General features: G+C 41.0%; 1 protein-coding gene across 1 annotated transcript in view; it reads right to left on the bottom strand.

Moving 5' to 3' along the window:
* The window catches only part of LOC110150226 (trophinin-like), a 42,637-nt gene that overhangs the window by 14,839 nt on the left and 1,008 nt on the right, over nt 1-26,790 (bottom strand). Inside the window, 2 exon segments of the mRNA XM_070462805.1 lie at nt 2-199; nt 814-931. Coding sequence (XP_070318906.1) covers nt 2-199; nt 814-931 — 316 coding nt within the window.

Genomic DNA, 26,790 nt, shown 5'->3' with positions numbered 1-26,790 from the left:
TGGAACTGGAGGGTCAGTGGGTACAGTCTTAGTGATAGCCTTAATAGGGGCCTTCTTGGTCTTGCTTTTCTTTGGCTGGTTGGCAACTGGTGGGTCCATGTCCAGGGGGTCCTTGGTTGCTGCCAAGAGGGTAAGTATCAGCAAGACACTGTCTTATGTTGTCTCAGCCTGTACATCTGGAGGGAAGTGAAGCCCTAGGCTCACAGTGGAAAGCAGAGGACCTTACATACTTAAGACTACGATGTATTGAGCTATCTGGCCTCCCTAGAGCCCACCCTTTCTACAAAACCTCCCCCTCCTTTGAACAACTGATTGAAAGGGAGGGTAAAGAAAGAGAACGGGAGCAAGAAATAGGCAAGTTTTCCTCACCTCCTCCTCCACCATACAAGGGAGGACTGAAACAGGTTAGGTAGGGAGTTATGCAACTACAGAGTGGTAGGGGCTCAACGGCAGTAAATGAACTCCGAACAGGGTAGATGGCCTGCAGAGAATGCAGAGAGGTCTCACCTGGAACAGGGTCATCTTATAATTGGAGTCATTTCTCCTATCCATTTTTCTGGAGGGCCAATAAACAGCTGAGCCTGATGGGAAGGGGCCTGAGTTAGGAAAGAATGAAAGGGAGGTGGAGATTCATGTGGCCTCCTGCCAATCCTAAGGAAGGGGTTCTCATTAAACCTTGAGCCCCAAACCCTTCAATTACTGGGTTCTCATACCTAGAAACCCAGATGGTCTGGCTTCCAAATCCTAGCTCCTTTTGCGTCCAAGAAAGAGCATGTCAGTTCTCCGACCCCTTCCCCTTTATCCTACACACACCCCACAAATCTATAGTGCGCATGTGCACCAACCCGAGGTGTAGGGACAACCGCTGGCCCTGAGAGCTCCTGTGCTTTGGTGGACTGAACGGTGACCACCTCAATCCCACATAAGGTCTCTGCTTTCAGAGCAGCAGAACAACTGGACTCCACCCGTGACAAACTCTTTCCAACTGCATCTCATCTCATTCCAACCCTTCTCCCAACACCTCCCCCTTCACCTCTGCTCTGCAGTACCTCTTCTTACAGCCCCTTCCACCTCTCCTCTGCAGTACAGTGGTGCGCCGCACCGCCCCTTTTTCGAAACGCCCCCTCCCTCCACTCTACAGTACTTCCCGGTACCTCTTCTTCCCTTTACATGCTCCCTTCCTCCGCTCTGCAGTTAAGTCCCTGCATGCCTCCTCCCCAGCACTGCTTTCCTACTTCCACGTCTGCAAGTGACCATCCCGCCCTTATTACAAACAAGGTTGCCCCACCCATAAATCCAAGGATCTCAAGCTTTTGTGTGACCCTTGTTCCGCTACCAGGTTCTGTCCCTTTTCTTTTCAAACCGGTATCAACCGAGTCCTAGCCCCTCTTTTCTTCCCTCCAAGCCCATTCATTTCGATTATTCAATAGGGATTCTGCCCCTTCTTTTTTCTACCTCCAAATCGCTACTTTCTGTGGCCCAAACCAGGTCCTGCGACTTTTCTCCATTTAATAAAGCCCCTCATTGCCTATCTCCCTGCTAAACTGCATTCTGTTCCTTTCTTTATGTGGCCTGAACGATTTCTCCATCTCTCTTTTCTGAGGTCTCAACCAGATCTGCATCCCTCCTTTAGGCACCCCTAACACCCACTTCCCTGGTGGCTCAGACTGTAAAGCTCTGCCTACAATGCAGGAGACCCGGGTTCGATCCCTGGGTCAGGAAGATCCTCTGGAGAAGGAAATGGCAACCCACTCCAGTATTATTGCCTGGAAAATCCCATGGATGGAGGAGCCTGGTAGGCTACAGTCCGTGGGGTCGCAAAGAGTCAGACACGACTGAGAGACTTCACTTCTTCTTGACAACAGAGTCCAGACCTCTCCTTTCCATTGCCCAGAAGAAATTCTACATCTATCTCCCTTGCTATCTGAGTCAGTTCAGTTCAGTTCAGTTGCTCAGTCGTGTCCGACTCTTTGCGACCCCATGAATCGAGTCAAAGCACCTCTAAATCCAACCGCTTCCATGAGTTTAGCGAGTATATTCTTCAGCGGGTTTCCTTCAAACCTTAGGGGAATGTGGAGTCAAGCACGTTGAAATCCCAGCCTGGAGGCCCCCACAAGCTCTTCAGTATAGCAGGGCACTTTAGCTCACCTCTCCAGTCCAGAAAGTGTCCTGTCTCCAAGCCTCTCCTTAGGTCTGTGCCTTGCTTCTCCCCCTCTCCAGCAGGAAGTGACCCTGCCTCTTTCCGCCTCCAGAGGGGTCTCCTTCACAGCCTGTCAGCCTCCTCCCACACTCCCTGCCTCCAGCTTTCTTTTCTCCCCATGTGATCTCTTTTCTGCTTATTATCTCTTATTCAGCAATCACTCTCTTCTATTCTCCTTTTGATTTCTCTATCCCCATCCTATATCCCCATTCCTATTTGGCTCCTCTGTTCTCCCTAGGACCGTGCTTCTCTGGGCTCCCACACCAATGCTTTCTACAGCCCCCTCTATCCAACACTAATTACATAGTGTGTTGTGTGTCTGGGTCTCTCGCCCCAGGAGCTGCTCTGGGGTAAGAGATTAGATCTTATTCATTTCTATTGCTCAAGTAGGACAAAATTAAGACATTTGGAGGCTCTAAACGCTAAAAGTTAGGGTGCCCCTGCATCATATGTAATTCAGAATAAAAACAGTAAATGTAAAAAAGTCTACCAATTTTTGAAATTTATCCCCTAATGACTATGTTAATACTTTTAATGCATATCCACTTGGCTGAAAACTTTTACTGGGGCTGTGTCTTTACTGGTACACTAAGCAAGTGCTTAGCCTGTCTCATGGAATGGAGCACTGCTCCCCAGTGCAGGGGGGAAAAAGTTCTTCTCAGGCATTCATTTGCTCAGTCATTAATTATTTGTTGAGCACAGTTGTGTCTGACTTGACTGGCAGGTTTAAATCCAAGCTCCTTAGCCTATCATTCATTCAGGGCTCTCCATGATTGGCCTCTGCCAGACTCACAGGCCTCACTCACAATTGGATGACTCATGTTCTGCATTCTGCCAATGCCACACCTTTGCTCAAACTGTTCCTCTACCTGGAATGTCTTTGTTCCTCTCTCCCACACACCATGCCTGCTTATAAAAGGTCTGCCTTCCTATAAAAACTGGTACAAATGCTGCTTTCTCCAAAATAAGCTTCTGAGACTACTCTAAGTTTAGTTAGTCTTTCCTTCCCCCTTACTCTTTTGCATGGCTCTGTCAGAGCACTTAATAAACTGGATGAGAGCTCTCTGTTTACTGGTTTACTCTCTGTCCTGCCTTCTGGATGGTGAGCTTCTTGTGGATCCATCATGCATATCGGATTCACATCTGAGACCCCAGAACTCATGTCCTAACTCACAGAATAGACATTAGAACAAAATACTACATTTCCTCTTCTGCTATTTCACTCTCTCCTCCTTTTATTTAATTTCTTTCATTGCCAATTTTTGTTTTTACATTAAGCCGTACCTAAATCTGCTGCCATCCCCAAACTTTCCTAATATATATTACAACAACACCCCCCCCTTTTAAATTCAGTTTTGAGTTGAATTTTCTGTTTGCAGCCAAAAGCATACCTATACAAAAATTGGTACCAAGTTTTTATGGGTAGAACTTCTGCAGAGGGCACAGGTTAGAAAAGTACAGAGAATGAGGGTATGTTGACTACATCTAAGAATCCTCAGAAAAAGAATCTACTAAAAAGAAATAAGCAGAACTTGAGACTGGCCTGATTAAAAACAAATAAGCATTAATTAGGGAAATAAAATTACCATGAAATAAAATACCACTTTATCTATTAAATTAGTAAAAGCTAAAATAATCTTTTAAAAAGGAAGATTGATAGTATATACTGTTAGGGAGAGTATCAGAATATAGGCAATCCCATTCAGTATTTGTGGGAGTATACATTTGTCCAACTATGATATCTAGTAAAATTAAAGGTAAATAAATGTATAATCCCCAATTCCACTATTATGTAGTACCCAAGAGAAACATGTTCCTAATAATCCATGAAAATGAATGTTTATTGCAACATTGTTTTTAATAGAATTAGAACACTATCCCAAATTTAAAACAAAGAAATAGGCAATTTTGATAAGTAAATTGTAGCATAGTTATTCAATGAGATACTATACAACAGTTAAATATGTATCAAAATGGATATTTACCTACTATGTATTTGTGCTAAGTTGCTTCAGTCATGTCCAACTCTTTGCTCAGTATCATACAATTTATATACATGTGAAAGTATGCTATACATTTTTATAGATACATACATATACAGTAATAGTGTAAAATATGCACAGGGAGGGAAATAGTTATGGGATTTGGAAAGAGGTACAGAAGCATCTTTTAATTCTAGAATATTTTATGTAATTAAAAATACATAAATCTAGCAGGGCTTGGTAGGCCTTGACATCATAGAAACTAGTAGGCAGGGATTTTTCTCATTAGTTGGTGCCTATGTCATACAGGTTGTTATATTTTGAATATCACCTCTGGAAACAACTTTATAAAATGTTAGGATTTGATAGGAAGCAAGTGTATATGTTATAGTCTGTACATCAATGTATAAAAAAATTCAGCTTGAATATTAACTGTGCTATCAATCAATTTATATATAAATTTGGGAGACACTAAAGTTTTTATAGTGCTACATCATCCTATTCTTAAATATGGTATATCTATCCATGTATTCAGGTTACCTTTTATGTCTTTCACAATAAAACCTAAAATTTTATTAAAAGACACAACTGGTTAATTATCAACATAGTGTTGAACAAAAGTAAATATTGAATGAGATATAAATATAGGATGATATTTAAAATATAGTGCTCTTGGGAGACCCAATTCTGCAATGGAATTGTAAGCCTCCCTAGAAACCGCATCCCCCATTAATTACACCTGTAAACACTGGACAAAATTTTAAAAATAAAAATCTCACTTGAGGACTCTGAGAAGTAACCAAAAAGGAGGCAAATGGTGGAAAAGAGTGAAAACATAAGAGGGTAAGCTATTCAGGTTTTTTTCTTTCGCAACCTTGCAAGGTAACTGTTTTATTGTGGATTAGAGAAGTACATGTAGCTAAAACTCTGATGGAAAACCTGCCATTTTTCTGGCCAGAAGAACCTCTCAAAGGAGCATGAGTATGATGCAGTGCAAAAGAGAAATCTCAGGAGGAAAAGAGACAGAGAAAGTATCCCATATCTTTGGATAAAACCACTCTTACTGGACAATGCATGTGCAGAAAGCAACCAAACAAGCAAATCAAAGGTTTTGAGAAATGAACTGAGATTTGAATCACAAAAATCTCAGCCTAAACCCTGAACCACACATGCACACACATGTCCAAACCAGCAAATAAAAGGCTTTGAGAGCTAAACTGAGATTTTAACTATAGTATAGAAAAGATAATGCAGAACTGATGGCCAGAATCTAACCAAATAGATTGCCTACTAAAAGAAAAGTATCATTTTTCAGAGGATTATAAAAGAACAAAGAGTCTACACAAAGCATATTCAATGTCCAGGATAAACAGAAAATTACTTAGTATCCAAGAGTAAGAAAATATGTCCCCTTCTAAAGGGAAAACAAAATCATCTGACACCAAACAGATATTAGAATTATGAGGAGTAACATTAAAGCAGCTATTACAATTATATTCCATATGGTACAGAAAGGGCAGTGGTAAAGAATCCTCCTGCCAAGGCAGGAGACATAAGAGATACAGGTTTGATCCCTGGGTTGAGAAGATCCCCTGGAGTAGGAAATAGCAACCCACTCCAGTATTCTTGCCTGGAGAATCCCATGGACAGAGGAGTCTGGCAGGCTACAGTCCACAGGGTTGCAAAGAGTTGGACATGACTGAAACAACTTAGCACACACACAATGTACAGGAAAACACACTTGTGATGAATGAAGGGAAAACAAATCTCAGAAGAAAAACAGAAATTGTAAGAAAGAACCAAATGTAAATTTTAGAACTGAAAACATAGTATCATGTACACCCATGGCTGATTCATGTTGATGTATGGCAAAAACCACCACAATACTGTAAAGTAATTAGCCTCCAATTAAAATAAATTAATTAATTTTTAAAAGTGTATTGGATGAGTTCACTAACAGAATGGAAATTTCAGAGGAAAAATGGTGAAATTGAAGATAGATTTATAAACAATATCTAATCAGAAATATATAAAGGGAAAAACTTAGAGGAAAAATAAACAGAGACTGAGGGAGCTATTGAGCATTACCAAAGATACTGATATATACGTAATTTGAACTCCAAAAATAGAGGAGAAATAAATTGGAGTAGAAAATATATTTGCAGAAATAATAACCAAAATTATGTGAATAAAATATTTTTGTATGTATGAGAAGCTCAGGCTTCCCTGATAGCTCAGCTGGTAAAGAATCCATGCAATGCAGGAGACCCGTTAGATTCCCGGGTCAGGAAGATCCCCCCGGAGAAGGGATAGGCTACCCACTCCAGTATTCTTGAGCTTCCCTGGTGGCTCAGATGGTAAAGAATCTGCCTGCAATGAGGGAGACCTGGGTTCAATCCCTGGGTTGGGAAGATCCCCTGGAGGAGGGCATGGCAACCCACTCCAGTATTCTTGCCTGGAGAATCCCCACAGACAGAGGAGCCTGGTGGGCTATAGTCCATGAGGTCACAAAGAGTTGGATACGACTGAGCAACTAAGTACAGTACAGCATGAGAAGTTCAGTGAACACCGAACAGTAAAACGTCAAAGAAAGTCAAATCTTAGAACCAAAGATATCTTAAAAACATATAAAACAGCCAGAGTAAAATGACATTCAGTTCAGTTTAGTTCAGTTCAGTCACTCAGCCGTGTCCGACTCTGCAAACCCATGAACCGCAGCACGCTGGGTCTCCCTGTCCGTCACCAACTCCTGAGTTTACCCAGGAGTAAATGGACTCATGTCCATTGAGTCGGTGATGCCATCTAACCATCTCATCCTCTGTCATCCCCTTCTCCTCCTGCCTTCAATCTTTCCCAACATCAGGGTCTTTTCAAATGAGTCAGTTCTTCACATCAGGTGGCCAAAATATTGGAGTTTCAGCTTCAACATCAGTCCTTCCAATGAACACCCAGGACTGATTTCCTTTAGGATGGACTGGTTGGATCTCCTTGCAGTCCAAGGGACTCTCAAGAGTCTTCTCCAACACCACAGTTCAAAAGCATCAATTCTTCTGCGCTCAGCCCTCTTTATAGTCCAACTCTCACATCCATACATGACTACTGGAAAAACTATAGCCTTGACTAGACGGACCTTTGTTGACAAAGTATAATGTCTCTGCTTTTTAATATGCTGACATTACATTACACAATAAAAGAGTTCAGTGACATGGACTTTTTTAAAATAGAAATATAGTTGATTTAAAACATATTGCTAATTTCAGATGTAAGATAAAATGATTCCATTTTTGGTGTTATATTTCATTATAGGATATTATAAGATATTGAATGTAATTCCTGTGCTATACAGTAAATCCTTGTTGCTTATCTATTTTATGTAATAGTTTGTATCTGTTAATCCCACACTCCTAATTTGTCTCTCCCTCCTCCTCCACTTTGGTAATGAAAATATTGTTTCTACGTCTGTGAGTCTGCTTCTCTTTTGTATGTAGATTCATTTGTATTATTTTTAGATTCTCTTAAAAGTGGTATCATATAGTACTTGTCTTTCTCTGACTGACTTATATCACTAAGCGTAATATTCTCTAGGTCCATCCATGTTGCTGCACATGGCATGATTTCATTCTTTTTATGGCTGAGTAATATTCTGATGTATATATCTACCACATCTTCTTAAATGAATAATCTGTTGATGGGCACTTGTGTTGTTTCCATGTCTTAGCTATTGCAAAAAGTTCTGCTGTGAACACAGGGGGTGTGTCTTTTTTAATCAGAGTTTTCATTTTTTACTAATATATATTCAGGAGTGAGCTTGCTTGTTCTTAAAGTTTAGTGTTTTTAAGAGTTTCCATACTGTTTTCCATAGTGGCTGCACCAGTTTGCATTCTTACCAACAGTGTAAGAGGGTTCCCTTTTCTCCACACCCTCTGCAACATTTATTACAACAATTTGTAGTTTTTGATGATGGCCATTCTGACCAGTGTGAGGTGATACTTCATTGTAGTTTTGATTTTCATTTTCTCTAATAATTAGCAATGTTGAGCATCTTTTCATGTGTCTTTTGGCCATCTGTATGTCTTTTTTGGAGAAATGTCTGTTTAGGTCTTCTGTCCATTTTTTTATTGTTCTTTTTTAAATATTGAGTTGTATGAGCCATCTGTATATTTTGGCTCTTAACCCCTTGGTTGCCTCTAAGTGACGTCCAATTACTGTTTTGTTTTCCACTGAGGAGACCTGGCAATGATGGCATTAAAGTGATGATATCATTCCCCTGATCTTGTTTCATGTTGTGAGGTGTGCTTTGTAACTGTAGAAACAGTTTTTCTCCATATAGTTCAACAGACATTACTGGCTATATAGACCATGCCTTTAATATTTCCCTTTGAAATCTATGAGAGTTGGTACTAGAGAATTCTAAAGCAGATAGGGGAACACACTTCATGATGTGATAGTGCACTGAAGCCTGTGTAAGCAAAGGAAGAGATTATTCATACAGACAAGGGGAATGTAATTGTCATTCAGCCACTCTCACTTCTCTAAAATCCAGATTTTAAAAGCAATGTATCCTTGTAGCAATATTTTTGGAGAGCTTTCAAAGATATTCTTTCCTAGACTTTCTCTGCAGTCTGTTCTGTTAAGCAAAGCAATAATGATCAGACCATAAATAAACAAAATTAAGAATTTTAAAAGTAGAAAAGATCAATGAAATTAAGAACTGTTTCCTTGAAAAGATAAACAAGATTGATAAACTACTAGCCACACTCATAAAAAAGATATAGGGTCCCAAAAACATACAAAAATGGAAAAGAAGTTACAACCAATATCAAAGGATACAAAGGATCCTAAGAGATTACTACTAACAATTATATGCCAATAAAATGGACAACCTAGAAGAAATAGACAAATTCCTAGAAAGGTACAATCTCTCAGGATCAAATCAGGAAGAAATAGAAAATATGAAGGCCAATTATTAGTAATGAAATTGAATCACTAGCAGAACAACTCCCAACAAACAAAAGTCTAGGACCAGTAGGCTTCACAGGGTACACTCCTATACATATATAGAAGAGATAAAAGAGGGAGGCAATCAAGATGGTGGAGTAGGAGAATGGAAATCTCACCTCTTCCTATGAAAACATCAAAAATACATGTAGAGGTCACTGAAAAAATCAAAAAGGAAATAAAAATATGCATAGAAACAAATGATAATGAAAACACAACAACCCAAAACCTATGGGATTCAGTAAAAGCAGTGCTAAGAGGGAAGTTCATAGCAATACAAGCCTACCTCAAGAAACAAGAGAAACATCAAATAAACAACTTAACCTTACACCTGAAGCAACTAGAAAAAGAACAAACTCCCCAAAAAACTAGTACAAGGAAAGAAACCATAAAAATCAGAGTAGAAATAAATGAGACAGAAATAAAGGAGACTATAGCAAAGATCAATAAAACTGAAAGCTGATTCTTTGAGAAGATAAACAAAATAGACAAACTGTTAGCCAGGCTCATCAAGAAAAAAAGGGAGAAGGCTCAAATCAATAAAATTAGGCATGAAAATAGAGAAATTACAATGGACAACACAGAAATACAAACAGTCATGAGACTACTATGAGCAGCTATGTGCCAATAAAATGGACAACTTGGAAGAAATGGAAAAATTCTGAGAAAAGTGTAACCTTACAAAACTGAACCAGAAAGAAATAGAAAAACTGAACCAATCACAAGCATAGAAATCAAAATTGTAATTCAAAAAAATCTTCCAATAAACATAAGCCCAGGACCAGATGGCATCACAGGTGAATTCTACCAAAAGTTTAGAGAAGAGCTAACACCTATCTTACTCAAACTCTTCCAGAAAATTGCAGAGGAAGGAAAACTCCCAAACTCATTCTATGAGGCCACCATCACCCTGATACAAAAACCAGACAAAGATGCCACAGAAAAGAAAACTACAAGCTAACATAACCGAGGAACACAGTTGCAAAAATCCTCAACAAAATTCTAGCAAGCAGAATCCAACAACACATTAAAAAGATCATACATCATGATCAAGTGGACTTTATCCCAGGGATGCAAGGATTCTTCAATATTCACAAATCAATCAATGTGATACACAATATTAACAAATTGAAAGATAAAAACCATATGATTATTTCAATAGATGCAGAGAAAGCCTTTGACAAAATTCAACACCCATTTATGATTAAAAACTCTCCAGAAAGTAGGCATAGAAGGAACATACCTCAACATAATAAAAGTCATATATGACAAACCCACAGCAAACATTATCCTCAATGGTGAAAAATTGAAAGCATTTCCTCTAAAATCAGGAATAAGACAAAGGTGCCCACTCTCACCATTACTATTCAACATAGTTTTGGAAGTCCTAGCCACAGCAATCAGAGAAGAAAAGAAATAAAAGGAATCCAGTTTGGAAAAGAAGTAAAACTCTCACTGTTTGCAGATGACATGATCCTCTACATAGAAAACCCTAAAGATGCCACCAGAAAATTACTAGAGCTAATCAATGAATATAGTAAAGTTGCAGGATACAAAATTAATACACAGAAATCTCTTGCATTCCTATACACTAACAATGAGAAAACAGAAAGAGAAATTAAGGAAACAATTCCATTCACCATTGCAACGAAAAGAATAAAATACTTAGGAATATATCTACCTAAAGAAACAAAAGACCTATATATAGAAAACTATAAAACACTGATGAAAGAAATCAAAGAGGACACAAATAGATGGAGAAATATACCATGTTCATGGATCAGAAGAATCAATATAGTGAAAATGAGTATACTACCCAAAGCAATCTATAGATTCAGTGCAATCCCTATCAAGCTACCAATGGTATTTTTCAGAGAACTAGAACAAATAATTTCACAATTTGTATGGAAATACAAAAAAACCTTGAATAGCCAAAGCAATCTTGAGAAAGAAGAATGGAACTGGAGGAATCAACCTGCCTGACTTCAGACTAACCTTCAGTCATCAAGACAGTTATGGTACTGGCACAAAGACAGAAATACAGATCAATGGAACAAAATAGAAAGTCCAGGGATAAATCCACACACCTATGGACACCTCATCTTTGACAAAGGAGGCAAAAATATGCGAGAGAAAAGATAATCTCTTCAACAAGTGGTGCTGGGAAAACTAGTCAACTACATGTAAAAGAATGAAACTAGAATGCTTTCTAACATGATACACAAAAATAAACTCAAAATGGATTAAAGACCTAAATATAAGACCAGAAACTATAAAATTCTTAGGGGAAAAATAGGCGGAACACTCTCTGACGTAAATCACAGAAGATCCTCTATGACCCAACTCCCAGAGTAATGGAAATAAAATAAACAAGCGGAACCTAATTAAACTTAAAAGCTTTTGCACAAGAAAGGAAACTATAAGCAAGGTGAAAAGACAGCCCTCAGAGTGGGAGAAAATAATAGCAAATGAAACAACTGACAAAGAATCAACTTCCAATATATAAAATCAGCTCATGCAGCTCAATACCAGGAAAACAAACAACCCAATAAAAAAGTGGACAGACCTAAACAGACATTTTGCCAAAAAAAGACATGCAGAAGGCTGATAAACACATGAAAAGATGCTCAACATCACTCATCATTAGAGAAGTGCAAATCAAAACCACAATGAAGTATCATCTTACATTAGTCCAAAAGTTCATCATCAAAAGACTGCTAACAAAACAAGCAAAAAATACATTTCCTCAGCTAGTGGAACTGAGTCTGTAAACAGGTCAGGACCAACCCTGGGACCAGCTGATGCCTGACCTGTGGATGACAAGAGGGAAGTGTACTCCTCTGACACATAGGCCATCCCCAACAGAAGGGCCACTTCTCCAAGGTTGAGAAATAAATGCTGGAGGGGGTGTGAAAAAAAGGGAACCCTCTTACACTGTTGGTGGGAATGCCAACTGGTACAGCCACTATGGAGAGCAGTGTGGAGATTCCTTTTTAAAAAACTGGGAATAGAACTGACCATATGACCCAGCAATCCCACTGCTGGGCATATACCCTGAGGAAACCAGAATTGAAAGAGACACATGCACCCCAATGTTCACTGCAGCACTATATACAACAGCTAGAACATGGAAGCAACCTAGATGTCCATCGGCAGGTTAATGGATAAGGAAGTTGTGGTACATATACACAATGGAATATTACTCAGCTAATGAGGTGGATGAACCTAGAGCCTATTATACAGAGTGAAGTAAGTCAGAAAGAGAAAGACAAATACTGTATAATGCATATATAGCTCAGTTGATTCCTGGGTTGGGAAGATCCCCTGGAGAAGGGAAGGCTACCCACTCCAGTATTCTGGCCTGGAGAATTCCATGGACTGTATAGTCCACGGGGTCACAAAGAGTCAGACACGACTGAGCGACTTTCACTCACATGGAATTTAGAAAGATGGTACTGACGATCCTACATGCAGGGCAGCAAAGGAGACACAGACGTAAAGAACAGACTTTTGGACTCAGTGGGAGAAGGCGAGGGTGGGATGATTTGAGAGAATAACTTCAAAACATATACTTTATCATATGTAAAATAGACGACCAGTGCGAGTTCGATGCATGATGCAAGACACCGAAAGCTGGTGCTCTGGGACAATCTAGAGGGATAGAGTGGGGAGGGAGGTGGGCAGGAGTTTCAGGATGGAGGGGACACATGTATACCCATGGCAGATTCATGCTGATGTATGGCAAAAGCCATCACAGTGTTATGAAGTGATTACCCTCCAATTAAAATAAAGTAATTAATTTGAAAAAAAGAGGTGCAGACACAAATAGTGAAGATAAATGCATGTGAACCTGGCCATGGCCCTCTAACTCCAATGGCCAGGACATGTGGGCCACATAGACCCCAGATCCTCTGGGTCTTACACTACAAATGATGGCCACAAAAGCAAGCTACTCTCCATACCTGCAAGATGAAGAATGTTCTTAACTACTACCAATGATTTAAGAATAGAATTTACTGGCTCTGCAGCTGCTTCTCAGTGACGATGCCACTTTCCAAACTCCTCCTCTCACCAGAGCATTCTCCCATCCCCCATCAAAGGTGCCCACAACTGATAGCACAGACTCTGCCAGGCCTCCAATGTGGACACCCATGAAGCAGCTCTGTTGACCTTTTAGCAGAAGCAGATTTTGTAGAAAAGGAAAAAGTGCAAAGGATTTGGGGGCAGCGAAACTACTCTGTAAGATGGATACATGTCACTTTATATTTGACAAACCTATAGAATGTACATCACAAAGAGTGAGCCTTAATGTAAACTATGAACTTTAGTTAGTAATGTTTTTATTTTAAAAAATACACGTGGAGCAATTCTCACTGAAAATGGGTAGAGAATGGCATAAAAACTCTTATACAACCAAGGCTGTATAAGACAGATCCACATGGAATCGGGTACAAAGGAAAGAGAAATGATCAGGCCAGGACCTGCACTCCTAGTAGGGGACACAGGAAAGGGAATGGGATAACAAGGACTCAGAGATCCTACTTGGAAATGAGTGGTCCAAATGACATATTGGACACCCTAGCCCCAGGGTCTAACACCAGGGGGATGAATCCCCTTAGCTGGTTTGAAAAGTAGTATGCCTGACAGCAGGGCTGTAAGAAACCTAGACATCATTCATGAAGGGTGTGCACATGCATGCTTATTCCTGAAATGAGGCAAAGAAAGAAGATTTAAACTGCCTAAGACTCTGTCTCATTTCCCATAATCACCCTAGCACACATCCCAGTCTGAGCCAGTGCTCACTCTGGCTCTTCTTGCTCCACAACATAGCAATACATTGGGGTGAAGGTTGCTGCAGCTGAGGAGAGTGTTGTAAGGCACAGACTTGGCTCAGACCAGTCATGACATCTGAATGGGGCAAGGGCAGACATTACTGGCATTCACAGAGGCACTTAACACCCACTCCAGCACCTCTCACTCCATAGCACAACTCTCCATTAGAGCAAGGGATGCCATGGGCAAGAAGAGTTCACAGTTGTGGGAGATGGAGTCAGCATGGACCTGAATCTCTGGGATTCTGCTTCAGCAATGTAGAACCCACCCCTGCCCCTGATATGATAGTGTTGGCTATTAAGTGGAGGAGAAGCCCTGGCTCATAGCTGGCTCTGACTCTACCCACTCCATCCCCACCATCACTTCCTACCAAGCTGATAGCAGCCAGTGCACCCTGGGGAAAGACATGACCCATGATTACTTCAGATATAGCTCTCCCACCAAAGCCACTGAGCACAAGCAGACTCAATAGGGATGCTCCCAAAGAATGATACCCCTTCAAGATCTGAATAGGTAACTGTTTCACCTAATTTCATAGAGACAGAGAAAGGTAAGCAAAAGGAGAAGACAGAGGAGTTGATTCCAAATGAAATAAGGCAAATGGATGAGAAAACAATGCAAACAGTCACAGACTATTTTCTTGGGCTCCAAAACCACTGCAGCTGGTGACTGCAGCCATGGAATTAAAAGACACTTGAACCTTGGAAGAAAAGCTATGACAAACCTAGACAGCATATTAAAAACCATTTTACATTGCTGAGACATTACTTTGCTGACAAAGGTCTGTCTAGTCAAAGCTATGGTTTTCCAGTAGTCATGTATGGATGTGAGAGTTGAACCATAAAGAAGGCTGAGCACTGAAGAATTGATGCTTTTGAACTGTGGTGTTGGAGAAGACTCTTGAGAGTCCCTTGGACTGCAAGGAGATCAAACCAGTTAATCCTAAAGGAAATCAGTCCTGAATATTCATTGGAAGGACTGATGCTGAAGCTGAAACTCCAATACTTTGGCCACCTGATGGGAAGAGCCAACTCATTAGAAAAGACCCTGATGCTGGGAAAGATTGAAGGCAGGAGAAGGGGACGACAGAGGACGAGATGGTTGGATGGCATCACCAACTCAATGGACATGAGTTTGAGCAAGTTCCAGGAGATGGTGAATGGACAGGGAAGCCTGGTGTGCTGCAGTCCATGGGGTCACAAAGAGTTGGACACGACTGAGTGACTGAACAACAACAAGGTGTAGGGGCTAATTACACAAGCAAGATGTCTGCCTCCAAGTGTTCCAGTAGATGAAACCCCCAATATTTCTCCTTTTTTAATAAATTTATTTATTTTAATTGGAGGCTAATTACTTTACAATATTGTAGTGGTTTTGCCATACATTGACATGAATCAGCCATGGGTGTACATGTGTTCTCCATCCTGAACCCCCCTCCCACCTCCCTCCCCATCCCATCCCTCTGGGTCATCCCAGTGCACCAGCCCTGAGCACTCTGTCTCATGCATCAAACCTGGACTGGCGATCCATTTCATATATGATAATATACATGTTTCAATGCCATTCTCCCAAATCATCCCACCCTTGCCCTCTCCCACAGAGTCCAAAAGACTGTTTTATACATCTGTGTCTCTTTTGCTATCTGGCATACAGAGTTATTGTTACCATCTTTCTAAATTTTATATATATGCGTTAATATACTATATTGGTGTTTTCTTTTCTGGCTTACTTCACTCTGTATAATAGGCCCCAGTTTCATCCACCTCATTAGAATTGATTCAAATGTATTCTTTTAATGACTGAGTAATATTCCATTGTGTACATGTACCATAGCTTTCTTATCCATTCGTCTGCTGATGTACATCTAGGTTGCTTCCATGATCTGACTATTATAAACAGTGCTGTGATGAACTTTGGGATACACATGTCTTTTTCAATTCTGGTTTCCTCGGTGTGTATGCCCAGCAGTGGGATTGCTGGATCATATGGCAGTTCTATTTCCAGTCTTTGTTGTTGTTGTTGTTGTTGTTTTTTAAGGAATCCCCACACTGTTCTCCATAGTGGCTGTACTACTTTGCATTCCCACCAACAGTGTAAGAGGGTTCCCTTTTCTCCACACCCTCTGCAGCATTTATTGTTTGTAGACTTTTGAATAGCAGTCATTCTGACTGGTGTAAAATGGTACCTCACTGTGGTTTTTATTTGCATTTCCCTGATAATGAGTGATGTTGAGCATCTTTTCGTGTGTTTGTTAGCCATCTGTATGTTTTCTTTGGATAAATGTCTGTTTAGTTCTTTGGCCCATTTTTTGATTGGGCCGTTTATTTTTCTGGAATTGAGCTGCAGGAGTTGTTTGTATATTTTTGAGATTAATTCTTTGTCGGTTGCTTCATTTGCTATTATTTTCTCCCTTTCTGAAGGCTGTCTTTTCACCTTGCTTATAGTTTCCTTCATTATGTAAAAGCTTTTAAGTTTAATTAGATCCCATTTGTTTATTTTTGCTTTTGTTTCCATTACTCTGGGAGGTGAGTCATAGAGGACCCTGCTGTGATTTATGTCAGAGAGTGTTTTGCCTATGTTTTCCTCTAGGAGTTTTATAGTTTCTGGTCTTACATTTAGATCTTTAATCCATTTTGAGTTTATTTTTGTGTATGGTTTTAGAAAAGTGTTCTAGTTTCATTCTGGCAGTTGACCAGTTTTCCCAGCACCACTTGTTAAAGAGATTGTCTTTTCTCCATTGTATATTCTTGCCTCCTTTGTCAAAGATAAGGTGTCCATAGGTGCATGGATTTATCTCTGGGCTTTCTATTTTGTTCCATTGATCTATATTTCTGTCTTTGTGCCAGTACCATACTGTCCTGATGACTGTAGCTTTGTAGTATAGCCTGAAGTCAGGCAGGTTGATTCCTCCAGTTCCATTCTTCTTTCTCAAGAGTGCTTTGTAGATTAGAGGATTTTTGTATTTCCATACAAATTGTGAAATTATTTGTCCTAGTCCTCTGAAAAAAATACTGTTGGTAGCTTGATAGGGATGCATTGGATCTATAGATTGCTTTGGGTAGTATACTTATTTTCACTATATTGATTCTTCCATCCAAGAACATGGTATATTTCTCCAACTATTTGTGTCATTTTTTATTTCTTTCATCAGTGTTTTGTATTTTTCTATATATAGGGCTTTTGTTTCTTTAGGTAGCTATATTCCTAAGTATTTTATTCTTTTCATTGCAATGGTGAATGGAATTGTTTCCTTAATTTCTCTTTCCATTTTCTCATTGTTAGTGTATAGGAATGCAAGGGATTTCTGTGTGTTAATTTTATATCCTGCAACTTTACTATATTCATTGATTAGCTCTAGTAATTTTCTGGTGGAGTCTTTAGGGTTTTCTATGTAGAGGATCATGTCATCTGCAAACAGTGAGAGTTTTACTTCTTCTTTTCCAATCTGGATTCCTTTTATTTCTTTTTCTTCTCTGATTGCTGTGGCTAAAACTTCCAAAACTATGTTGAATAGTAGTGGTGAGAGTGGGCACCCTTGTCTTGTTCCTGACTTTAGGGGAAATGCTTTCAATTTTTCACCATTGAGGATAATGTTTGCTATGGTGAAAACACCAATATTTCTGACACCAACTTTTTGACCCCAGCGAGAACCACAGCCACCCTTACTTCCCCAGGAGACTCTCTAAGACCAACAGGTAGATATGGCCCAGGCTCTTATGAAGTCACTGATTTTGCCATGGGTCTTGTTGCACACAAGACTTTGAGTGTGCCCTGCAAGAGTGGAGTCTGTCTTTCCCAGTTTGGTGGAGCTCCGGCAATGAAGCCCCACTGATCCTCAAAGCCAAATACTCTGGGGGCTCCTCCTCCTAATACCAGACACCCAGGCTGGGGAAACTGACATGCATCTTAGAACTCTAGCTTCTGCAGTGTATCAATAATTATTTTCTAGTTTGTGGTTTGACCACTCAGGGGTATTGGATTTGATTATATCACGAGTGCATCCCTCCTACCAACTAGTCAGGTTTCTTCTTTATGTCTCTGGACATAGAATACCTTTCTTGGTAGGTTCTAGTCCTTTTTTAAATTGGTTTTTCAGCTGTTAGTTGTGATTTTGGGGTTCTTGTAAAAGGAGGTAAGCTCAAAGCCCTTCTACTCCACCATCTTTTCTCCTCCCATAAACCTAATATCTTAATACTACCTTTTGATTTGTGCCGTCTGTTTTTTGTATCTTTAATTCTCCTTCTCTAACTTCTTTTGGATTTGTTATTAATAATATTTTACTGTTCCATTATATATCCTTTATTAGATTTTTATATATTGTTGTATTGTTGCTTTTGTCTTTACCCTGAATGTTAAAATATGCATTCTTGCCTTGTTATAGTCCACCTTAACTTAGAAGTTTAATCACTTCTCAAAGAATGAAAGAATTAAACCATCTAACTTCATTTCCTTCATGCACTTAAATTTTTAAATATTTTAATTGTACCTACTATAAATCCTATAGCAAGCTATAATATTGTAAAAACAGTATTCTTTTATATTTACTCATGTGTATATTTTTTTCCAAGAGAACTTCAACCATTCTAAAATTCTGTTTGTCCATCTGGGTTACTTTTACTTTAACTTAAAGAACATCCTCTAATTCTTCTTGTAGCTTGAGTTTGCTGATAAAAAATTCTGTCAGTACATATAAAAAAGTCATAATTTTATCTTCATTTTTAAAAAAGTAATTATGTTTATTTGACTGCACTGAGTCTTAGTTGAGGTGTGTGGGATCTTCTATTGTGGTGAGTGGGCTTCTCGAGCTCTGACACGTGGGCTCTAGAGCACACAGGCTCAGTAGTGCTCTTGCTTAGCTGTCCTGAGGCATGTGGGATCTTAGTTCCCCAACCAGGGATTGAACCCACATCCCCTGCACTGGAAGGCAGATTCTTAAACACTGGACCACCAGGGAAGTCCCTTACCTTAATTCTTGAAGAACATTTTGACTGGGTATAGAACACAGCTTGTTATTTTTTTAATATATAATTTCTTTTAAAAAGTCATTGCATTGCCTATGACTTTCCATAGATTTTTTTCTGAGTTCATTTCTAAGATGTATTATTCTTTCCTGATGATAATAATTCACTCTCAATGATCCTGATATTTCTTCACTTCCAGTGTTTTCAACAGCTTGCCCATGGTGTACCTAATTCTAGTTTTCTTTTTGCTTTCCCTAACTGGTATTCTCTAAGCTATAATTTATTTCATCATTATCATTTATATGTGGAATCTAAAATATGACACAAATGAACCTATCTACAAAACAAAAACAGACTCACAGACATAGAGAACAGACTTGTGGTTGCTAAGGAGGAAGGGATGGGGCAGGGAAGGACTAGGAGTGTGGGATTAATAGGTATAAACTATTATATATAGAATGGATAAACAATAAGGTCCTCTGTATAGCACAGGGAACTATATTCAATATTTATGATAAGCCATAATGGAAAAGAATATTTAAAGAAAAAAGGAATTTATATATGTATATAACTAAGTCACTTTGCTGTACAGCAGAGACTGGCACAATACTATAAGTCAACTATATTTCAATAAAAATAAGCAAAAATATAATTTATTTCATCATTTGGCTTTCTGACACATGTTTCTAACTATTTATTATTTTCATTCTTTGTGATGTCTTTGTCTCAATTAAGATACTTTCCAATGATCTCTTTAAACTCACTAATGCTGATTTCTAAAACTAAAAAATACCATATCTGAAGTGAAATAATCATTAAATACATTTAACTGTAGACTGGACATGTAGACCTCAGGTTTATTCAAAAGATACTATGGTTCAGGGGCTGAAAAACCACTCTGGCCTAGAATAACTAGTGTTAGATACTTAGAGTTTATAACACACAAAAAAATCTTACCCTTAAAAAGTTTAATTTCCAAAGACTTTGTGAAATCGTAGGCACCCAGGTACCCATGATGCTAAAATTCAGGGGATCTTGCATTTTATACCTTACTTCCAAAGTGTGCTTCTTTCAGTAACAAAGGCAATGCTGCCCTAAGATCAGAACGTTATACTCTGGAACTCAAGTCTGATGGACTGAAAAGCTGTTTCCAAAAGTTTATGGATTCAGGCTTTAAAATCAAAATATTTTTGGCCTATGGCTCCAAGGGTCTCTTTCAAGGGTGCTCTGATAGAAGGGGAACAAGATTGAAGCCTAGAGGGACCCAGGACTCGATGGCTCCTAAGCATTATAAGCCCAGGGCACTATACTCCTTTGGCAATATAGTCAAAAAATAAAACAAAGCTGTGGCCTCTTGACAGTTCAGAGTTTAACATGATCAAAGTTTTAATATTTTTTCACTCAGCCTTTGTGATGTCAGAGTACTCTACCTCAAAGACTCTTTGATTCTGAGCACTTATGAGACCTGGAGGCTTGTGGTAGAAGCTATTGACGGGTTCAGGCCCTGTGGTCCTATGTTTCAGTATTCCTAGGGTCCTGTGGGTCCATGTATATGGGGGTCCTAATTGATAAGGAACCAAAACACTAAGGTAAGCCTAGGCCTATAAGATCGAAGGGATGGCAGGGAGTCCGGACTCAGGGAAACACTGATCCAGCACTCTGCTTTCTGAGTTTTCTAAATCAAAGGCTACAAAAGACCCCCAGAGTCCCTGTTACCTGCTTTATCTTGGTACCACATATGGACCCACTCACGTCAAAAACAAACTCCACATTTTTACCAATAGGTGGAAGGTCTCTGAGTGCAAAGTCATGAATAAAATAGCCGTTGTAAATCTGAGGAAAACAGAAGTGAAACCAACAAAAACTGTGAAAGCCTCTAAATCAAGTCCTCTCTTATTTGGCTACATAAAACTTTACTCTTTTCCTTTCTAGGCCTTATCACTGTTGCCATTAAACAGGCATTTGTGGGATTGCTTGCTCAATGTCTGTCTCCTCCAGCAGAACTATGTATCTCTGCTGGTCAGACTGCCAGCCCAGGGCCTGCCCCTGAGTGGAGAGAGAATGACTGGCTTGAGGCCAAAGGCTCCAAGGATCAGGATCTCTATAATATGTGAGTTCCTGTCTGTGAGAGCTGGGCTTGTACAGTCTTGAGGGCCCCGAGGGACGATTTGCCTGGGCTCCAGGAACTGTAAATACTGTTTCAACCTCTCTCTATAGAGTGAGTCTGAGGCCCAGCTCCATTGCTGCCAGGGGCTGGGAGTTTGCAGGGCCTCCCTCTCCTCCTTCAGCCTCCTTTCTGCTGTTGCTGGGCAGAGCAGGGAGGGGAGGAGGGAGCAGAGGCTGAGTGAGCAGTTTGTTCAGAAGGGATTGGTTAGACCAGGTGCAGATGCCTTGGGCTATCAGGTATGTGATTGGCTGCTGACCCCCTTCCCCCACTCCGTCTCTCTTTCTGCAGAGCCTGGAGAGACAGAGACAGTTGAGGGAAAGGGAGAGGGAAGTTGGGAGGGCCCCCAGGACCAGTGGCAGCTCAGCCTAAGGAAGTATAGGCTTGCAGAGGGTCTGTGCTGCCCAGAAGCCTGAAGCAGGCTCTGCCCCAGGATAACCAGCTTATTCTCGCAGATATTCAGGCATTCTCTGATCACAAAGCTAGACACATTATCTCCTCCCCTCTTGGAGGGCAGGACTGGGAGTGGAGAGAAGGAAGGAAGATGAGAGGACATCCTGCTCTTCCCCTCCATGCCAGCCTTTTAATTAATTCACAAGCACAAGTTTAGGCTCTGTCTGCACTTTTCCCTTGCATACTAGAACAGTCCCCCAAGGCCTGAGTCAAACATCCTGCAAATGCCCAAGCAACAGGCAGAGTCCAGCTGTCTTTCCATGTTCTTCCCATACCTGTGTAGGTGAGAGCATCTGGGAAAATCACATCCCATCTCACCATGCACCCAGGGTCACTGGTGGTGCCACACCTCACATCTTAGAAACCAGCGGCATTACCTCTCACACTCCCTTCAGCTATCATGCCACACTCTTCTCAGGAACCGTCTCCCTTCCCTCCACAGGAGAACACTAAGGGCACCAGGCCATGTCCCTTGGGCTGCCCGCTCCACTCTTGCACAAAGTCCACGTGCCTTTATGCCTCATCCCTCTACTGAAAGACAAACAATCCTCCCCTGACCCCGTGCATGCGCATCCTCCAGGACCTAACAGGAGCCAGGCTCCTACTGTCACACCCTACCCATGCACCTGACTGGGTCTACTTTAGAATTTAAAAATGTTGCTGTCTTTTCCACCCACTGAGACAACCTCCATTCATCCCGATCCCACCCAAACTTCAAACCAGCTTCTTTCTTCCTGGTAGCATGTCGAGGTAATGAACTCACAGCTGTAATGGTCGTCTCATCTCCAGTTTACTCGGCTACCTACTGGAGCCTAGGTCCCACCCTCACCACTGACCCTTCTCTCACCAAAGGCAGCAATGACTAGTTGGTTTCAAAACTCACTGGATGTACTTCAGTTCTCCTCAGACTGCACCTCCCTGATGGAGTTCACAATTGACAATCACTTCTGGTCCTTAGAAGAACCTTGTCCCCTGGGATTCAGAGATGACAAAAGCTCCTTATTCTCCTCCAGGCTCTCAGGCCCATAGGATTCAGTCTTTCTTCAGCTCCATGTTCTTCCTGTGTTCCATTAGTAGTGTTGCCTAATATTTGTCAGTCGTGGCAGGCAAAGAAAATGATTACATTTGTGTAGCACAGTGGGGGAAGTGGTGGGCATTTAGAATCCTGAACAGCCCGATGTCAGTTGGTGGGGCTGGATATCCCAAGGGTTGTGGAGGTCAATAGCTGCTAGACTGCGAAGCTCTGCTTTAGCAACTGCCATCCTAGATCTGCTCTTATGGCTCTAGACATTCTGCCTGGGTCCCCTCCCTAGCTCTTTTGGATTCAACCCATGAATCTCCATTGCTGACCCGACAAGTCCTTCTCCAGTCCAATGCTCTTCACTCGTCCCCCTCCACAAATTCATACCCACTCACCACTGGACCCATTCCCTTGGATGGCTGAAGCCTCAGGTGTATGCTGCCCAAACAAATTCATTACCTTCCTCCCATCCCGTCCTTGTGTGTGTGTGTCACTTAGAGGCACCATCGTGCACATGTTCAGTCCACATACAAACCTGAGTGTCACCCTGAATCCTCCTGTGTCCCTCACTCTTCTCATCTATTCAGCCACAAGTTCATGCTGGTTTGATCTGCTGGATACGTCTCAGGTCCACCCTTCCTCACTGTCCCAAACTAATAAAACCACAATTTAGGACTTCTTTCCCTCTGATTTCCCTGCTTCTATTGAGGTCCCTTCCCTCCACACATCTTTGCAGCAGCTGCATGGTCTGGTGTTTCTAAACACAAACCTCATAGTACCACTCCCTCCCATGGCTCGCTCCCTGGGCATGTTCAACATAAATTTTATATTCCTTAAAAAGCCCCTGCACCACTCATGGCCTTCAGGCTCACCTCTGAACATATCATGAGCCTCAAATCAACGTTTCAGGAGCTCCAATCCTCTTGTAGTTCCCTTCACATCCCTGGATTTTTCCAACCTCCATTCTTTGTATCATTCAGCCCTCAGTTTACTAGACTGCCTTTGCTCTGAGAGCATCCTTCCCAACCTGGCACATGTCTTTGAATTCTTTAAGACCATAGTATGTCTTTACTTCCTCCAGGGAGCACTCTCTGACCTCCTCACCCCTCACAATGGCTTCCATCATAATTAAGATTCATTGACAAAGCACTTCTAATCTTGTGTCATTCTTGCATGTCTCTGTTTCACCTGGAGATGGTAAATAAGATCAGTGTGATTCAATTCAGGTTTCCCAACCAAGGCAGTCGTGGGCATAACAGATTAGGTGTTCATGGAGTGAGGGTGTTGGGCTTTGAAAGGTAGGCATACGCAAATAAAATGGTAGGTAGGTGGATTGAAGGGTTCTTGTTTGGGGGATGCAGGAATCAGAGCACACACTGGATGGGAGTATCAGTTCAGTTCAGTCGCTCAGTCATGTCTGCCTCTTTGCGACCCCATGGACTGCGATATGCCAGGCTTACCTCTCCAATGCCAACTCCTAGAGCTTGCTCAAACTCATGTGCATCAAGCCAGTGGTGCCATTCGATCATCTCATCCTCTGTCATCCCCTTCTCCCCCTGTCTTCCAATCTTTCCCAGCATCAGGGTATTTTCCAATGAGTCAGTTCTTCCCATCAGGTGGCCAAAGTATTGGAACTTCAGCTTCAGCACCAATGTTATTCAGAACTGATTTCTTGTATGATTGACTGATTTGATCTCCTTGCAGTCAAAGGGACTCTCAAGAATCTTCTCCAACACCACAGTTCAAGACCATCAATTCTTCAGTGCTCAGCTTTCTTTATGGTCCAACTCTCACATCTATACATGACTGCTGGAAAAACCATAGCTTTGATTAGATGGACCTTTGTTGGCAAAGTAGTATCTCTGCTTTTTAATATGCCATTTAGGTTGGTCATAGCTTTTCTTCCAAGGAGCAAGCATCTTTTAATTTCATGGCTGCAGTCACCATCTGCCGTGATTTTGGAGCCCAAGAAAAAAAGTCTGTCAGGGTTTCCATTGTTTCCCCATCTATTTGCCATGAACAATGGGACTGGATGCCATGATCTTAGTTTTCTGAATGTTGAGTTTTTTTTTTTTTTGAATGTTGAGTTTTAAGCCAGCTTTTTCACTCTCCTCTTTCACTTTCATCAAGAGGCTCTTTAGTTCCTCTTTGCTTTCTGCCATAAGGGTGGTGTCATCTGCATATCTGAGGTTATTGATATTTCTCCCAGCAATCTTGATTCCAGCTTGTGCTTCATCCAGCCTGGCATTTCACATGATGTACTCTGCATATAAGTTAAATAAACAGGGTGACAATATACAGCCTTGGCATACTCCTTTCCCCAGTTGGAACCAGTCCATTGCTCCATGTCTAGTTCTCACTGTTGCTTCTTGAGCTGTGTACAGATTTCTCAGGAGGCAGCTAAGGCAGCCTGGTATTCCCATCTCTTTAAAGATTTTCCACAGTTTGTTGTGATCCACACAGTCAAAGGTTTTGGAGTAGTCAATAAAGCAAAAGTAGATGTTTTACTGGAGGTCTCTTGCTTTTTCTATCATCCAGGGGATGTTGGCAATTGGATCTCTGGTTCCTCTGCCTTTTCTAAAGGCAGCTGTACATCTGGAAGTTTGAACACCTTTTCCATCTTGAACATCTGAAAGTCCTCAGTTCACATGCTTTTGAAGCCTCGCTTGCAGAATTTTGAGCATTACATTGCTAGCGTGTGAGATGAGTGCAATTGTGAAGTAGTTTGAGCATTCTTTGGCATTGCCTTTCTTTGGGAATGGAATGAAGACTGATCTTTGCCAGTCCTGTGGCCACTGTTGTGTTTTCCAAGTTTGTTGGCATATTGAGTGCAGCACTTGCACAGCATCATCTTTTAGGATTTGAAATAGCTCAATTGCAAGTCCATCACCTCCACTAGGTTTGTTCATAGTGATGCTTCCTAAGGCCCACTTGACTTCACATTCCAGGATGTCTGGCTCTAAGTGAGTGATCATACCATCGTGATTATCTGAGTCATGAAGATCTTTTTTTATAGTTCTTCTGTGTATTCTTGCCACCTCTTCTTAATATCTTCTCCTTCTGTTAGGTCCATACTGTTTCTGTCCTTTATTGTGCCCATCTTTGCATGAAATGTTCCCGTGGTATCTCTAATTTTCTTGAAGAGATCTCCAGTCTTTCCCATTCCATTGCTTCTGCTATTTCTTTGCATTGATCACTGAGGAAGGCTTTCTTATATCTCCTTGCTATCTTTGGAACTCTGCATTCAGATGGGTATACCTTTCCTTTTCTCTTTTGCCTTTAGCTTCTCTTCTTTTCTCAGCTATTTGTAAGGCCTCCTCAGACAACCATTTTGCCTTTTTGCATTTCTTTTCCTTGGGGATGGCCTTGATCACTGCCTCTTGTACAATGTCAGTGAACCTCTGTCCATAGTTCTTCAGGCACTCTGTCTATCAGATCTAATCACTTGAATCTGTTTGTCACTTCCACTGTATAATCATAAGGGATTTGATTTAGGTCATACCTGAATGATCTAGTGGTTTTTCCCTACTTTTATCAATTTATGTCTGAATTATGCAATAAGGAGTTCATGATCTGAGCCATAGTCAACTTGTGGTCCTCTCTTTGCTGACTCTATAAGGAGTATCAGTTGTACTATAATGCCTGGTTGCATCTGTCCTATCCACAACTTTACTCAAGGCAATGCTGGGAGGAGTAAAGAATGAAAAAGCAGACAAACACCTCAATTTACACGCATATGCATGTACACACACACACACACACTCACACCCCAGAATACCATGTTACGGCTCTGGTGCTTTCTACTAGCATGACACCCTCAGTTCCTATTCTGAGAGGGCAAATTCCATTTTTTCCCCTATATAACAGGCCTCTGTCACACTTCTATGCCTCTGCACATGCTATTCCCCTCTCTCCGCATGGCATTCCCTTCACCCTGTCAGCCCAGGCCAAGGTAAACTCTGGTTAGTTTTCCTATGCTGACCTAAAGGCCAGCTTCATCAGGAAGTCTCCCGTGAAACCCTCCTCAGCAGTATCCATACATAACCCATTACAGGTTTATACACAGCACTTAGCACATTTTATGATGGCTCCAACTCTATGTATCTGGCTACCTCAGGATGGGACATTCCAAAGAGAGACCAGGGGCTGCATCCAATTTACCCTGATTTCCCAGAGTC

This window comes from Odocoileus virginianus, unplaced genomic scaffold (assembly GCF_023699985.2).
Source record: "Odocoileus virginianus isolate 20LAN1187 ecotype Illinois unplaced genomic scaffold, Ovbor_1.2 Unplaced_Scaffold_14, whole genome shotgun sequence".
Lineage (NCBI taxonomy): Eukaryota > Metazoa > Chordata > Mammalia > Artiodactyla > Cervidae > Odocoileus > Odocoileus virginianus.
Note: the sequence above shows the minus strand (reverse complement) of the source record. Positions and strands in the feature narration are given on the sequence as shown.